The sequence below is a fragment of the Gracilinanus agilis genome, chromosome 3 (assembly GCF_016433145.1).
Source record: "Gracilinanus agilis isolate LMUSP501 chromosome 3, AgileGrace, whole genome shotgun sequence".
Classification (NCBI taxonomy): Eukaryota; Metazoa; Chordata; class Mammalia; order Didelphimorphia; family Didelphidae; genus Gracilinanus; species Gracilinanus agilis.
The window spans coordinates 121,044,112-121,059,301 of NC_058132.1; the positions used below are offsets into that span (position 1 = coordinate 121,044,112).

General features: G+C 38.9%; 1 protein-coding gene across 1 annotated transcript; it reads left to right on the forward strand.

The window, feature by feature from the left end:
- Nucleotides 1-1,349: 1,349 nt before the first annotated feature.
- Nucleotides 1,350-14,059, forward strand: TRIM13 (tripartite motif containing 13). The gene is made up of 2 exons (XM_044666049.1): nt 1,350-1,581; nt 12,769-14,059. The coding sequence occupies exon 2, from the start codon at nt 12,775-12,777 to the stop codon at nt 13,999-14,001; it is 1,227 nt and encodes a 408-aa protein (XP_044521984.1). The 5' UTR covers nt 1,350-1,581; nt 12,769-12,774; the 3' UTR covers nt 14,002-14,059.
- The last annotated feature ends 1,131 nt before the right edge of the window (nt 14,060-15,190 follow it).

A 15,190-nucleotide genomic window follows, 5' to 3' on the forward strand; every position in this document is an offset into this window, starting at 1 on the left:
CTTGCCCAGGGTCACACAGCTGGGAAGTGTCTGAGGCTGGATTTGAACCTAGGACCTCCTGTCTCTAGGCCTGACTCTCAATCCACTGAGCTACCCAGCTGCCCCTTGTTTATTGTTTTTTACAGTAGACTGTGAGCTCCTCAAGGGCAGCCACTGACTTTTGCCTCTGTATCTCTAGCATTTAGCACATGCTATACTTGGAGTGTAGTGTATAAGGTTTGTTGATTGACTTACTGATAGTGATCTTAGCATTTAATAGGACAAGAGAAATGGAAGTCAGATTCTAAGGGATAGAGCAATGAGTTGTAAGGAAATAGAATCCTTGTGCTGCAATCACTCTCAATGACATTTCTCATTGATATCAAAAGATACTTTTAAAAAGTTGTAAAAGGCGAGATAACTGCTCTTCAGAAACAATATTCCTCCTATTTAGACACTTCATTTTTTCAGGTTCATATTAAATAGTATTTCCTCTATTATTCTTTTGTGTGTGCATACCTTTCTAATGGCACTAGCTACATTTTGCCTCCTCTCCTCTCTTGAACTTGCAAGCTTCTTTGAAGGCAGGCTGGAAGCAGAATCTCCCCTAAGTAGCTAACACGGCCTAGTGCAAGAAATCTGAGTTTTCTCTTTGGGAAAAGTGCCTACGAGGCAGGTCAGATGTCAGAATCAAGAAAGGATACAAGTTCAGTGTTTTAAGCAGGATTAAAGGTGGGTTCAATACAGCTAATTTTTCTACGTTCCTGCTTTTCCCCCTCCCCTTTCAACAATTTCAGTTTATTCTCAAATAGGAATTTTAATGTTTCTACTCCTTGGGTGAAACCCGGCCCTTGAGAGGTTCAGGGAACTGGTTTTAACCTGTCGGCCTCACATTAAACCTTGGAGGGCCTTTCCCCTTATGGGGTGCTGAGGGACCTCGACCCCACGCTCTGGTTCCTTCTCCTACTTAGATGAGAGGGTGCTGCGAGTGTGAAAACGATGCGCCTTCTCTCTGCTTCCCAGGATCCGGGGCAGGCACTCCGTCTTGAAAGATGCAGGTGAAGTGGTGTGAAGGGTTGGGCTTTTTTTTTTGTTCTAAAAATAAAACGAACAAAAAAAAAAGTACAACAATCCAAACCCGACCGTCTCGGAGCCCGTTGGTTTTACTGGGAGACTCTTTCCTGCTCCTCTTCGGGGGAGCTCCTTGCGCCGCCTCTTCTTGCCCGGTGTTTCCCCCGCCCCCACGCTGCCCCGCCCAGGAGGCTCTGGTGGCCAAACCTCTCCGTGCAAGGCACTGAGGCGGGCAGAGCTCCCGAGCAGGGACGCGAACGTAGAAGGAAAGGAAGGAGGGAGGGACCACCTCCCACCCTCGGGACTGGCGAGGGAGGCGGAACAAAGGAAGCTCGGCGGCGGCGGCGGCGGCGGCCCGGTGCCGGGAGAGAGAAGCCAGAGGGCGGGCCGGCCGCTGGGGCCAGCCTCCCCGCGAGTCCATTTTGTGACTGAAGCAGCCTCGCTCCTTGGAAGCTCAGCTGCGATATACTCGGGCAACTCGAGTCCCGGCTGCTGCTGGCGCTGGCACACGCACTCCATGAGCAGCTGCAGGTTGGTCCGTAGGTCTAGAGAGAAGGGCCAGTTCTCGGCGTTTTCTTGTCTGCTCGCAGTTCCGTGGAGGGACCAGGGGGAGGGTCTCTTTGGTGGAGGTAATGGAGGAGCTGCGGCCCCGGCCCCGGGAGGGGTCCGGTCTTTTTCCCGGGACCAGGGAGTTAGGAGAGGATGGAGCAGCGTGTCAGACCACAGAATCGCATCTTTCTGCTCCAAACCCCAGGGCTTGGCCTGGCTCCCAGGAGTGCCCGGTTGCTGCCACATAACCGAGCATGGCTAAGGAGGGCCGAGCTGAGCCAGGGCACTGGGCAGGACGGTGGGTTACAAAAGGAAAGGCTGGGGAGTCGGGAAAGGGGGAAACCTCAAATGGAGGGAAAGGCTGGCGTCTGGCTTTGCCTCTGTCCACGCTCCAGCAGGCTGGCTTTTTTTTAACGGAGGGAGCTGAAAAGCCACCTGAGACCAGGTCGGGGCCTGGGCTTCCCTGCCTCGCCCGAAGCCCCTCATGGGGATGGCTGGCTGGCTGCCTGCTGAACCAAAGCAGGCTGCTTGGGAGTTTGCGTGGGGGCTGTATGAGACTTACAGCTCAAGTGTGGACAGAAACAAAACTACTTTTTCCTTGGTAAGGGCCAGTCTTTTTTTTCTCCTTTCCTCGGCCACATAGCCTTTCTTTCCAGCCTAGGTCCTTGTTCCAGGATCTCTCCTTAAATCAGATCTTTGCCCTTTTCAGGTCTTGTGGTCTAAGCAGTGTAGCTATTCTTATTTTATTGCCATTTGGAAGCAGAGGGAGAGGGCCTTTGGCCATCCAGTAACTGGGATTCTAGATTTGAAAGATGAGAGGGAGCTTAGAGGTCATCTAATCCAGCTCTTACTATACAGATGAGAAAACCAAGGCACAGATTAACAGCCCAAGATCACCCAGGGAGTAAAGAGAGTTGAACTCTAGGCCTCTGAATTACAAATTCAGTGCTTTTTGATACTTGTCCTAATAAGATTCTCCTTATAGCTTGTCTGGAGTTTTTTGTCCAAAAGATTCTAAAACACCTACTTTGTTCTTTAGTGTGTGAGGAAAGAGATTGGATTAATAACTATTCTTTTACTTGTTCACCTTCCAGGTCTACCTTATCACCTTCCTCCACTTCACACTAGTTCTGAGTCCTATCTATAGCCATCACAATAAAATTGGCTTATCTTCAATATTTTAATATTTTATGGTACAAAACACTTTGAAAAGTTACTAGTATTAATGTTAATGCTAACAATAGCTATATTTATATAGTAATTATGGTTTAAAAGCATTTTATACCTATATTAATTCATTTGATCTTCATAATAATTTTGTATGGTAGGTTAGACTAGACCTTTTATCTTTTCGGCATGGCTTTAAAACTTTGATCTACCCCCTTTCACATATGCTTGAAAATGTGGTCTCCTATATTATTATTTGTTAGAAGACACTTATCACAAATATCCATATGTTACTGAGCATAATTTTCAGACTTTAAAAAAGTACATTTATAAAATTAGTAGTAAAATTTTTCTTTTCCATATACTTCCTTTCTCCCTTGTGTTTTGTGTCCTAGGCAGCTACCTGCTGTGTTTACCTTTAGTTTCAAGGGGTGAAGTTAGGTTAAGTCTTTTGATTCTAAGTCTAGCACTCTGAATAGTTAAAGCCATAATTGATCTTAGGCACTTTTCTCTCTTTCTGGACTTGGAGGACTTGTCAGTTAACTGGTTTTGCTGCTTTTTCTTTTTTGGTGCAATAGAAAATAAACTTTCTCCTGCTCATTCTAAAAAAAGAAAGAAAGAAACTGATTTCTTACTATGTCCCTGGATTCATTCTACCTGTCTGCCTGCTCTCATTTCCTGCTGCAACACTAGTTGTTCTCTTTAGTTCCCACCCAGGCTTATGTTCCCCTGTCCCTGATCCTCTGGTCACAGAGCCTTTGTTCAAAAGGGGCCAGGCATATCTGCTCTACACCATAGAGCTAATTTTGACCTCTTCTTTAAATCACAGCTCAAATTTTTCTAGGACTTTTCCTTAATTACTCTACCCATTCTCCAAGTTATCCTAAAATCACCTAATTTTAAAGCTAGAAGAAGCCTTAGAGATAATCTTTAGAGTCCAAATCTCTCATTTTATAGTTATCTGAATTTCTGAATCATTTGTGACATGCCAATAACAGTGCTGAATTGGTTGACGAGTTGTAAAACATGGCTTCATAGGATTTCAAAGTTGGAAAACTGGAAGGAACCTTAGAAGCCATCCTTACCTAAAGAAGCAAGAATCCTCTTTGTATTATAACTGATAAGTGGTCATTAAGTCTTTTAAGACTTTCAATGAGACAAAGTCCACTAATTCCTGGAGTAATCCATTCTACTTTGGGATAACTAAAACTTTCCTTTACATTAATATTTCCTTATATTGATTAACTTCTTTTCTGTTTCTTCTCCCTATTCCCAGTTTTATCTTCTGAGGCCAAGTAAGATAAATCCAATCCCTTTATCAGCAGAAAGTAATCTATTGAAGTTAGGGATAATTTTGTTTTTGGTCCTTGTATCTTCAGGACAAAGAATGTTGTTGCTTAATAAATTATTATTGAACTCAACTGAATTCTTTTGACAACTCTTCAAAGAGATGACAGCTATTTCTCTCCTACATTCCCCTGCTAAAGTCTCATCTCCTGTAGACTAACCATTCTGTCCCTTCAACTAATTCTTATATGGGTACTCTGGCATATCAGAGCCTTATTAAAATGTGGCAGCCAGAGTTAATGAGTTCCATTTAGGACAGAATTCAACAGGAGGGGCAGTTATATCACTAGTCCTGGACTTTACACTTCTCTTAATGCAGTCTTAAGATCATGTTAGATTTTTTTGGGCTGACATATCACATTGTTGACAATAGAGTTTATGGTCAGATTGTTCAATACTGTCTGGCCTCATTTCCTTATCTTCTTTTGTGAAATCAACTTTTTTTAAAACTGAAGGATAGGAATTTACATTTATCCTCGCTAATTTTTGTATTACTAGATTTGGGGCGGTGCCATAGAATAACTATCAAAATCATTTCAGGTTGTGACTATGGTCCAATATATTAGTTCTATATAACTCAGCTCTGTATTGCCTTCAAGTTTGATATGTCATCAAAGTCTTTATCTAAGACATTGACAAAATAAGGTTAAATGAAACGTGGCCAAGTATAGCTTTCTAAGCACCAGCTTGTGACTAATATTAAGGCATCTGACCTAACAAAAAATAAAATGAGATCGAGTATTTCTCGGGTTCATTTCATTTGTGTCTGATACTTAATATTATTATTTTTTTTTAACACTTACCTTCCGTCTTGGAGCCAATTGGCTCCAAGGCAGAAGAGTGGTAAGGGTAGGCAATGGGGGTCAAGTGACTTGCCCAGGGTCACACAGCTGGGAAGTGTCTGAGGTCAGATTTGAACCTAGGACCTCTCGTCTCTAGGCCTGGCTCTCAATCCACTGAGCTACTCAGTTGCCCCCTGTGTCTGATACTTAATTACCAAATTTGGGGTTTTCTTGGCAAAGATACCATGTGGTTTTGTTCTTTCCTTTTCTAGCTCATTTTACAGATGAGGAAACTGAGGCAAACAGTTAACATGATTTGCCTAGGATCACACAGCTGGTGTCTAAGGACTTAGGAAGGTGAATCTTCCTCACTTCAGGCTCAGCAATCAACTGTGCTATATCTTTTTTTTTTTTTTTAATTAGATCTGTGATTTCATTGGTATGGAGAATGCATACTAATGCAGATCACAACTACTTTGTAGCTTTTGGTATTAGAAAGTTGCTTGGGGGCAGTGAGAGGTGAAGGGACCTGTCGCACAACTAATGTGTTAAGAGGCAGGGCTGGAACCCAGGTCTTCCTTCCATCTTCCAAAGCTAGGACTCTAGCCAATACACCAGGGTTCCTAAGAGTTACCTTTTTTTGGCTTGTATTTGATCAAAGGATCTTAGATGTTGATCCATGAGGGCCTGAGTTGTCTAGTCCAGCTCCCTTATTTTATAGATAAGGAAATTGAGGTGCAGAGAGACTAAAGGAATTGCTTTAAGTCCTACAGATGGTAGTGGTGCCATATTCACTGCTTCACTCTCACCTCTGGTTTTTCCAGTTTTGATTGATATGCTAGAAAGATATATGAGTTTTTGTCATGTTGTCTTAGATGGGTGATCTTTATATCTAAAAGATGTGAAACAAGGATCAAAATCTTGTGTATAACCTTGCACTTTTTCACTAGTTAATCAATGATAAGGTAATCTTTGTCTGTGAAATAGTTGCATTAACAATGTCTGGCACATAGTAGATGTTGAATACATGTTGATTGATTAAAGTCAATCTCTAGTGTGAATTCTTTTTCCATTGACTTTAGTTACTCCATTAATAACATTTCTAGGGAAAGCTGATTAGGAAATTTGGTGTAAAAACAAATTAAGAGTACAAGTAAAGTGTGCTAATTAGTAAGCCACCTTTCCTTTCTTGCATTTCGTAGCACTTTCTCAATACTGGCTTTTTTCCTTTTTTTATTGCCCTCATTTCTCATGTATCACCCTCCCTCTTTATGTATATACACTTATGTTTAAATATACACCTACCTGTATATATTTATGTCTTTGTATATGCGTATGTTTAGGAATGCTTTAAAATATACAAAGTGATTTCTGAATAGCTTTGAGGCAGCTAATCATTTTTCACCTTACAGATGATTTAATTGAGGCTACCGTAGATTAAATGACTTGTGCAACATCATCTGGTTATAGAGTGGAGCCATAAACAGAATTCTGCTCATGTCAACTCCAGCCTTCCTACTGCTATTCAACAATACTGTCTTAATACGCTGACTGGTATTTTACAAAGGGCTTATACACATTTGCTTGCCATAACAAAGTCACAGCAAATGTTAGGTATTATTTTAGTGGTTGGTATTTCTCTTTATCATATAATATCTATTAAACACTTATTTATGGTAAGGAACAAGACTGCAACAAAGGAAACTATTAATCTCCTATAATAATAACTTAGCTATAAGGATTTTTGAAAGCTATTTCATCTGCTCCACAACTGAGTTCATAACATTTAGCCATCTTATCTAATTATTGTAATTTTATTTATGTTCTCTCTTAGTAAATTGTAAGCTTATTGCAAAAGACTTACTTGTCTTTGTATTATTTCAGGTTTCTATTGTGTTACACAGTATTTAATACATGTTTGCGGAATGAATAAATTAATGGTTACTTAAAAGGCAAAAAAGCATTGGAAACCTGAGTAATTTTTTTAAAGTTGGTTAGCTACCAAGAAAGTTATATATAAGTCAAGAGGAAGAAAACATATTTTCCTATTCCATCTTAATCCATTAAACTTTAATTGAGAGAAGAAAAAGAACTGGAAAACATGGAACTCATATTTATAAAGCCTTACTGGAAACTAGTAATTTTAACCTGAACTTTTATAATAAATTAGTCACACCTTTAAATAGAGATTCTCTATGAGCAGATTAGGATAAAAATTTAGTGGTTAGTTGATAAAGGTTATGGAGAAAAGAACTGAAAGTGTTTGTTATACTCTGTTGTTTTGTCTACATTTGTTTTTCTCAAGACTTGATAAATAATTTCTTCAGATTCTTGCATCTTGATAGGAATTCAAAACCCTCTGTGTCCTTCAAAAATTTCATAACAGCATATGTAGATTATTGAAGTGGAGACATCTAATATATTCAATACCATAAAATCCCAGACTTTATCCTGAGCCTCCTTTCCTAGATTCATAGGATAACATTCTTAATGAATTTTTTTATCAAGTTATACTAGAAAAGGAAGAGAGAAAAAATAAGGAAAGAAAAATTAAGCTGTGCTGAGAGGATGAGATAATAGGATTGTGAATAAAGAGATAGTAGGGGGGATTAAAAAAAAGAGGGATAAGGAGAAGAAAGAGGAGGAACAGATGAGCAGTCCTAGAAGATCTAACAGTTGAATGTTTATATAGTCAGCATAAGTTAGTTTTTCTTGTTATTTTAAAATAACATCTCCCAGTGTTAACTCTTAATCATGTTATTTTTGCTTGCTAAGCTTATTAATTACTGTCTTTATTCCTACATTATCTCATTAAACAGCCTGTTTAGAGGATCTTTTTAGGTACTGTAAAAAGGAATTCTTTGTTCCTTTTCTCTAATTTAACAGGGGACCTGGAAGACCTCTTACCATAGAGATGTGTAGGGATTAATCAGTCCACAGAAGTGGAAACCATAGAGATAGGAAGGAGGAACCATAGAGAACAGGACATGAGGTAGGGGGAGGTTATAAAAGGGTTTTGGTTAGCCTGTCAGTTGCTGACAGGGCTAGCAGTTGGGGAAAGTTGGCTGCTGGGCAGTGAGTTGGTCTTGGGGGGTTGGTTATGGGTTGGTGATTAGTTGGTGATTGGCATTTAGTTGCAGGAATATAAAGGCCGTCCTGAGCTTATTGAGAGGGCTTTTTGACCTTTTCTGGGTTGGAAGGTAGAGTCTTCATTGACAGACCTAATTGGGGTTGGATTAAACACTGATTGGGCTGGATTGGGTTGGAACTTTGTGGGGTGGTTGTTATTAGTGGTAGTTAAAGGCAGTTATAGGTAGATATAGGCAGTTTTAGGTAGTAATTATAGGTAGCTATAGGATAACTAGTATAGACATCAGGAAAATTTTTTTCTCTACCTCTTTCCTATATTTCCCTCCTTTCCTATATTCTTTTACTGTCTCTATTTTAATTAAATTAAATTGTTAATTGTTAAAAGCTGCTAGAAATTTTCTTTTCTCTGGCTTAAACTTAAATTATTAAAAGCTGCTCTCTTATTTTGTCAAAACCCCTATTTTAACCCTTACAGTATTCTAGATACTAGTATTCAGTTCAAAATAAAGTTACTAGACTGTGTATGGGTATGAAATGGGTTACTTTGCAAAGTATCTCTAAAAATATTCATTATTTACAGTAAGACCATAGCTTTGGACCCTAATTTTTTTTTAACCCTTATCTTCTGTTTAGGAAATAGCTAGGATGTATCTGAGGCCATATTTGAACCCAGGATCTCCTGTATCCAGGCTTAGCTTTCTGTCTACAGAGCCACTTAGCTGCCCCCCATAACATGTACACTTTTAAAAAAAAATGAAGCACTTTACATCCTATAATATTTTATTTTTTAAAGAATCAGGTTGAATATTTGCCGTGTTATCCCCATTTTGTGAAAAAGGAAATTCACAGTTTAAATGGCTTGTTACATAGGTAATGGCTATTTAGAACCAAGACCAGAAATCAGATCTCAATCTATATTTTTGGTTTTGTCTAGCTAAAAAAATATAATCTTAAAGTAAAAACTGTCACCTGAAAAAAGGAAACAAGTGAAGCCGTTTTGCTTCCATGATGCTTATCATTCTTGGCTCACATTTTTAATGCTTTTGCATTTCTTTTTGGTCTGTAGCCTAGCAAGTAGGTGTTACAGTGGATAGAGGGCTGGCTCCGGAGTTAGGAAGACTTGAGCTCAAATATGTTCTCAGATACTTACTAGCTGTGATCATGGACAACTCACTTTAACCTCTCTGTTTGCCTGAATTTCTTATAAAATTAGAAGAAGAAGAATAATAGCATCTGCCTTATAGGGTTGTTGTGAAGATCAAAGGAGATAATAATTGTAAAATGCTTAATATGGTGCCTGGCAAATAGTAAGTACTATGGAGATGTTAGCAATTATTATGTTATTTCTTAACTAGGTCTTTATCATTATGAGAAGACCAAATCCTAAGGTAGAGTAAGATGAGTCCTGTTTCTGAATAAGCTTAATTAATACTTCTAGAGATAGTTTTGGATAAAAAGAGAGGTAGAAATTTAGAATTATGATAAAAAGTTACTTAAATGGTCAAGCTTTTTGATGCAGAAATCTCCCTAAGAGGCACATATCTCAAAAAAGACAAAGTCTTATTTATACCAAAATATTTCTAGTAGCACTTTTTGTGGTAGCAGTGAACTGCTGAGAAAGTTAGTAACCCACTAACTGGTGAGTGGCTAAATAAATTGAGACCCATTACTGTAATGAAATATTAGAAGATTTTAAAGAACGCATATAGGGAAAAGTGGACAAAACCAGGAAAATACTAATAATGACTACAACATTGTAAATGGAAAGAACAGAACGATACTGAACGCTATAATTATAACCAAGCTTGACCTCAAAGGATTGAAAAATGTACTTTCTCCCTTCATTGTAGGGGCAAGGGAGTTTGTAGAATATTTTTTTTATTATCAGAACATGATTGATATAGTGGTTGGTTATGCTATTTTACTTTTTTTTCTCTTCTTAAATATTTGTTACGGATTAGGGAAATGGGCACTTTAAGAATAAATTATCATAATGGCTTAAAAATACTTGCAAACCAAGAATGAATTTAATTTCATTTTTAGTCCTCTTCACAGTGGAAACATTTCTGTCCCTTTTTCTAACAAGCATTTACTAAGTACCTGCTATGTGTAAAGCATTGACTTGGTCCTTTAAATAATTAAAAACAACAATAATAATATCTAGCAGTTATGTAGCTCTTTAGGATTTGTAATCACTTTACAAATACTCTCTCATTTTATCATAACCCAAGAAGCTGGTGCTTCTGCCCATTTTACAGATGAGGAAACTGAGACCAACAGAAAGTTACATGTTTTGCCCAGGGTTCACCCAGTTAGGTTAAGTGTTTGAGGCAGAATTTGAACTCAGGCCTTCTGACTCCAGGTCCAAAACACTATCTGCTGGGGCACCTAGCTCCTTCTTTTACTTTCCTAATGAGATTTAAGAGGAGAACATTATGGATGATATGTGACTTGACAATATGGTCATTATGTTTATGATTGCATGTTATTAAAAAAAAACAAACCCTTACCTTCTGTCTTTGAATTGATATAAGCATCAGTTCCAAAGCAGAAGAGCAGTAAAGACCAGGCTATTGGAGACGACTGACTTGCCCAGGGGTAACAGCTAGAAGTATCTGAGGTCAGATTTGAATCCAGATCCTCCCAACTCCAGACCCGGCACTGTCTCCCCTGAGCCACCTTGTTTCCTCAGCATGTGTTTTATAGTGGTATTTAATTTACCCTTTTCTGTAGATAAGTAGAAAATCAACTTTTGCTTTCATAATGAATATATGAGTAATCTTGGCTTAGACCCATGCTTGCTTCCATTTATGAGTTAAATTAGTTTAAAAAGTCACCAAAAGAAGATGGAAATTTTTGTTGATAAACTATCCCAGTGGAGCCTGGTGTGGTATTGGCAGAAACCAGCTTGTGCCAGAACTGTGAACTAGATCATAGGGCTTTAAGGCTGGGAGAAATGTGGGGAAGAGACAACAAGACTTGAATTGCCACCAAACTTTTACCCATTTGATTACCAGAGAGCTGTGATTTCTCTGAGCTGCTTAGCTACCTTCCTGGAGAACATTTTGATCTTTGCCCTAAGCCACAAACTCATATTCTGTTCAGAAGGCTTTTTTTCCCAATCAAAACTCAGTCCTCCACATGATGGCATAAAATAATTTTTTTAAAAATTCAGTCTACCATAGTTTTTGGCAATCTGTTATAGCACAATGGTGCTTCAGAAATGGAAGAAGTGATTTTTTTTTTAACCTAATCTTGAAGATATATTTTATAATATGAGAATAGGTAGGTCTGCACATCTCCACCTGTCATAAATACTTATATTTTTCTCCTTTAAAAAAGTTGACATGTCCATCATTTTGCTTTTAGCTTTTACTTTGGTAGTTTGTACTTTTGGTTACAAATTCAATTGTAGCTCTCTTGAAATGATATAAATTTAATTTGTTTTTTCCTTGGTTACTTATGTTGCTTTTAAAAAGGGCCTATGGGGGCAGCTAGGTGGCTTAGTGGATTGAGAGCTAGGGCTAGAGATAAGAGTTCCTAGGTTCAAATCTGGTCTCAGACATGTCTTAGCTGTGTGACCCTGGGCAAGTCAGTTTACCCACCCACCTCTGTCCCCCCATTGCCTAGCCCTTATCATTCTTCTCTGTTAGAACCAATATGTAGTATTGATTCCAAGATAGAAGGTAAGGAGTTTTAAAATAAAAAGGGTCCTTTTTGGGATTTTTTGATAATCAATTTGCTGTGCTTAATATTGGCTGAAGCCTACTGAATTTAGTAAAGTTATTTGTTTTAAACGATAATTTGTTAGTTTAAAACAGACTGTCCACCAATCTTTGGTGAGAGTGGTAGAATTTGGGATGTTTATCTTCTGGATGGGGAAAGATAAGGAAATCTTGAAATTTTTCTTTGCATAGAGGGTAGGGGAGACACAGAGATGCTTACTTGCCCCAAATAAGCCTAGTGAAGAAGCCACAAATGGAAATAAACCTTAAATAAGGTTAAGTGATTTGCCATCTCATCAGTCCCTGTTTTACCTGTAATTCCTAAAGATGATTATTCTTTTTCCTTGTAACAGTCTGTCTAAGAGGCAAGATGCTGTGGAGGCCTGGCCTGAATTTGTATTACTGTACTCCTTCTTTCTAAAGTAGCCCTACAGTGCCCTTTTATAGCATCCGACAGTTCCGTTTTGTTCTTTGGGTTCTGAGTAAAGAGCTTGTTCTTTTCAAACACTGAGTAGCTTTGTTCCTGACGGCTAGTGGTCAGCTCCCTGTTTTAAAACAATCAATTGGGTGCCACAAGCTTAATTTGCAATTGTCTCCTAGTCTTTACTGAGCCTCAGCTAGCACTTCTGCAGGAGAGCCACACAGAGGCCTTGTGTGCTGAGCCTTTCAACAAGGAGAGTTTCACAGCCCAATGGGATGCCTGTGTAGGTTTGCCTATCAGTGGATTTGATAGCACATGCGAGGCAGCCTTTAATACAGTGCTTTCCTGATTGCTCTTTGCTCTTCCAGCCCTATGTTGTGGTGTACAGAATCTGTATCAGAGGTCTAATAAAAAAGTGGGATAGGAGAAGACAAACTTTGGGACATGGCAGCCTTGAGTAATGGTAATTTTAACCTGAGCCTTTCCAGGGAGAAGACTTAGCAGTTTGTATGCAGGAATATGACAATGTAGATGAATGAGTGTAAGATTCTCCTAGTTATTTATTACTAGCCTCTAGTAGAGATTACTGATTAGGTAGAAACAATAAAGTATTTTTCTTTCCCTTCTTCTTTGACAGAGTATAATGGAGCTACTTGAAGAAGACCTCACATGCCCTATTTGTTGCAGCTTGTTTGATGATCCCCGAGTTCTGCCTTGTTCTCACAATTTCTGCAAAAAATGCCTGGAAGGTATCTTGGAGGGCAATGTCCGGAATATGTTGTGGAGACAATCCCCTTTCAAGTGCCCCACTTGCCGGAAGGAAACGGCAGCTGCCGGAGTCAATAGCCTACAGGTCAATTACTCTCTGAAGGGAATTGTGGAAAAATACAACAAGATCAAAGTCTCTCCCAAAATGCCGGTGTGTAAGGGCCACGTAGGCCAGCCCCTCAACATCTTCTGCTTGACAGACATGCAGCTGATCTGCGGGATATGTGCCACACGTGGCAATCATACCAAGCATGTCTTCTGCTCCATTGAGGATGCCTATGCTCAGGAGAAGAGCGCCTTCGAGTCATTGTTCCAAGGCTTCGAGACCTGGCGGAGGGGAGATGCTCTTTCTCGTCTAGACGCCTTGGAGACAAGTAAGAGGAAATCCCTGCAGCTCCTGACTAAGGATTCAGATAAGGTGAAGGAGTTCTTTGAGAAGCTGCAGCACACTTTGGAGCAGAAGAAGAACGAGATCCTGTCTGACTTTGAGACCATGAAGCTAGCAGTCATGCAGACCTATGACCCCGAAATCAATAAGCTCAATACAATCTTGCAGGAGCAGCGCATGGCTTTTAACATTGCAGAAGCCTTCAAGGATGTGTCAGAACCCATTGTGTTCCTACAGCAGATGCAGGAATTTAGGGAAAAAATTAAAGTCATCAAGGAGACCCCTCTGCCTTCCTTTAATTTGCCTGTGAACCCTGTATTTAAGAACTTTGATACCAGTCAGTGGGAGGAAATAAAACTAGTAGATGTAGACAAAATGTCATTGCCCCAAGAGACTGTCCCATTCACCAACAAGATTCCCTGGAGCTTTTATCAGATATTTGTGGTGCTCTGTCTTGTTGGCCTTCTTGTTTACTTCACTCCTACAGGGTCTCTGGATGGGTCTTTATTTGATGATTTCTCACTTTGGAAAGCCCATCTTTCCAAGTTTAGCTCCTGTTATCTGACTGAATCAGTAGAATTTGCAGATCAAGCAGTTTTGTACTGGGAGCAGGTGGTGGATGGGTTTTCTGTTTTCAGTGAAAAGTTCAAGAATTATACTTTGGTATTGCTGAATGGTATGGCAGAATTTGTTTGCAAATATAAACTGTTATAAAAAATCTGTTGCAAGTATACAATCCTATTTCTGTCTTTTGTCTCTGGCAGAATTAACCTACAACCTGTGAAAAACATTAAAAAATACTTAAGAAACACAAGCTTTAAACTAGTGCTTCAGTTGGAATAACTTCTGGTAGAAATAGCTTTATACAGAAGCATTCCTATGGAACAACATCCTGTGCACATTTATATTCTTCATGTTAAAAAAAGTAAGGGTGAAAATGAAACATGATGGAATCTGGAAGTATCACTTCTCTTAAAAAATTGTTTTTAAAGCAGGCCTCCCCCCAAGTTGGATTTGTTTGCCTGTGACAAAAAGGGAAAACAAAGAAAACTTACATGATCTATAACATTTTGTACTAATTGCACTACTGCAGTATAAACTAATTATTTCACAATCATACAGGAGAGGTTGCTTTTGGAAAGTGGTATTTTTTCTATTGATGTGACATCCAAACAAGACAATTTCTAAGAGCTGAACTCATTTGATCTCCCATTTAAAAAAAAATCTAGTTATGGTCCATTTATTGTTGAATCTTTGTGTTAACTAAAACAACTAGTTTACGTTTCTTTTTTCTGGGGGTGGGGGGGGAGAGACATTTTCCCTCTTAATACTTTGTTGTCCATGACAAACTCTGTCTTATATGCTTAGATGTCTTAAAGTATCAGTGCCCATAAGATTTAGAGCCTCTACTTGAAAATGTTAGGGTTTTGATATATCAATTTTAGATTATTTTTAAAAACTCCAGCTTTTTACCTTTGCTATGTCCCACAGTGCTTAAAAAAAGTTGTAGGTTTCTGAAGTTAAATTATGGGAAATTACTTTTATATTCTTATATCCCTTGGGATCAGAACTCTGCAGATATAGATGAAGGTAAGAAATAGGCCCGACATATGGTAGGAGCAGCAATCTCTCCTGGATATCACCAGCAGGTAAATGCCTTTATTTTTGTATTTCAACTGAAACTAAAATGTAAGGCAGCTGAACTACTCTAAGTGAATTTTCAAACTTAAGGATATAGCTTTGTTGGTTTTGTTTTTAAGAGAAGGAATAAGGCTGGTTAGTCACTTGCTGTGACAGATGAAATGTAATCTGTCAGCAAATACTGTAAAAAACAGTTATCAGGCAAACACTGCCCTGCTGGCTGGAATGAAAACACTGTTGTCTGTTCTCTGCAGAGCACATC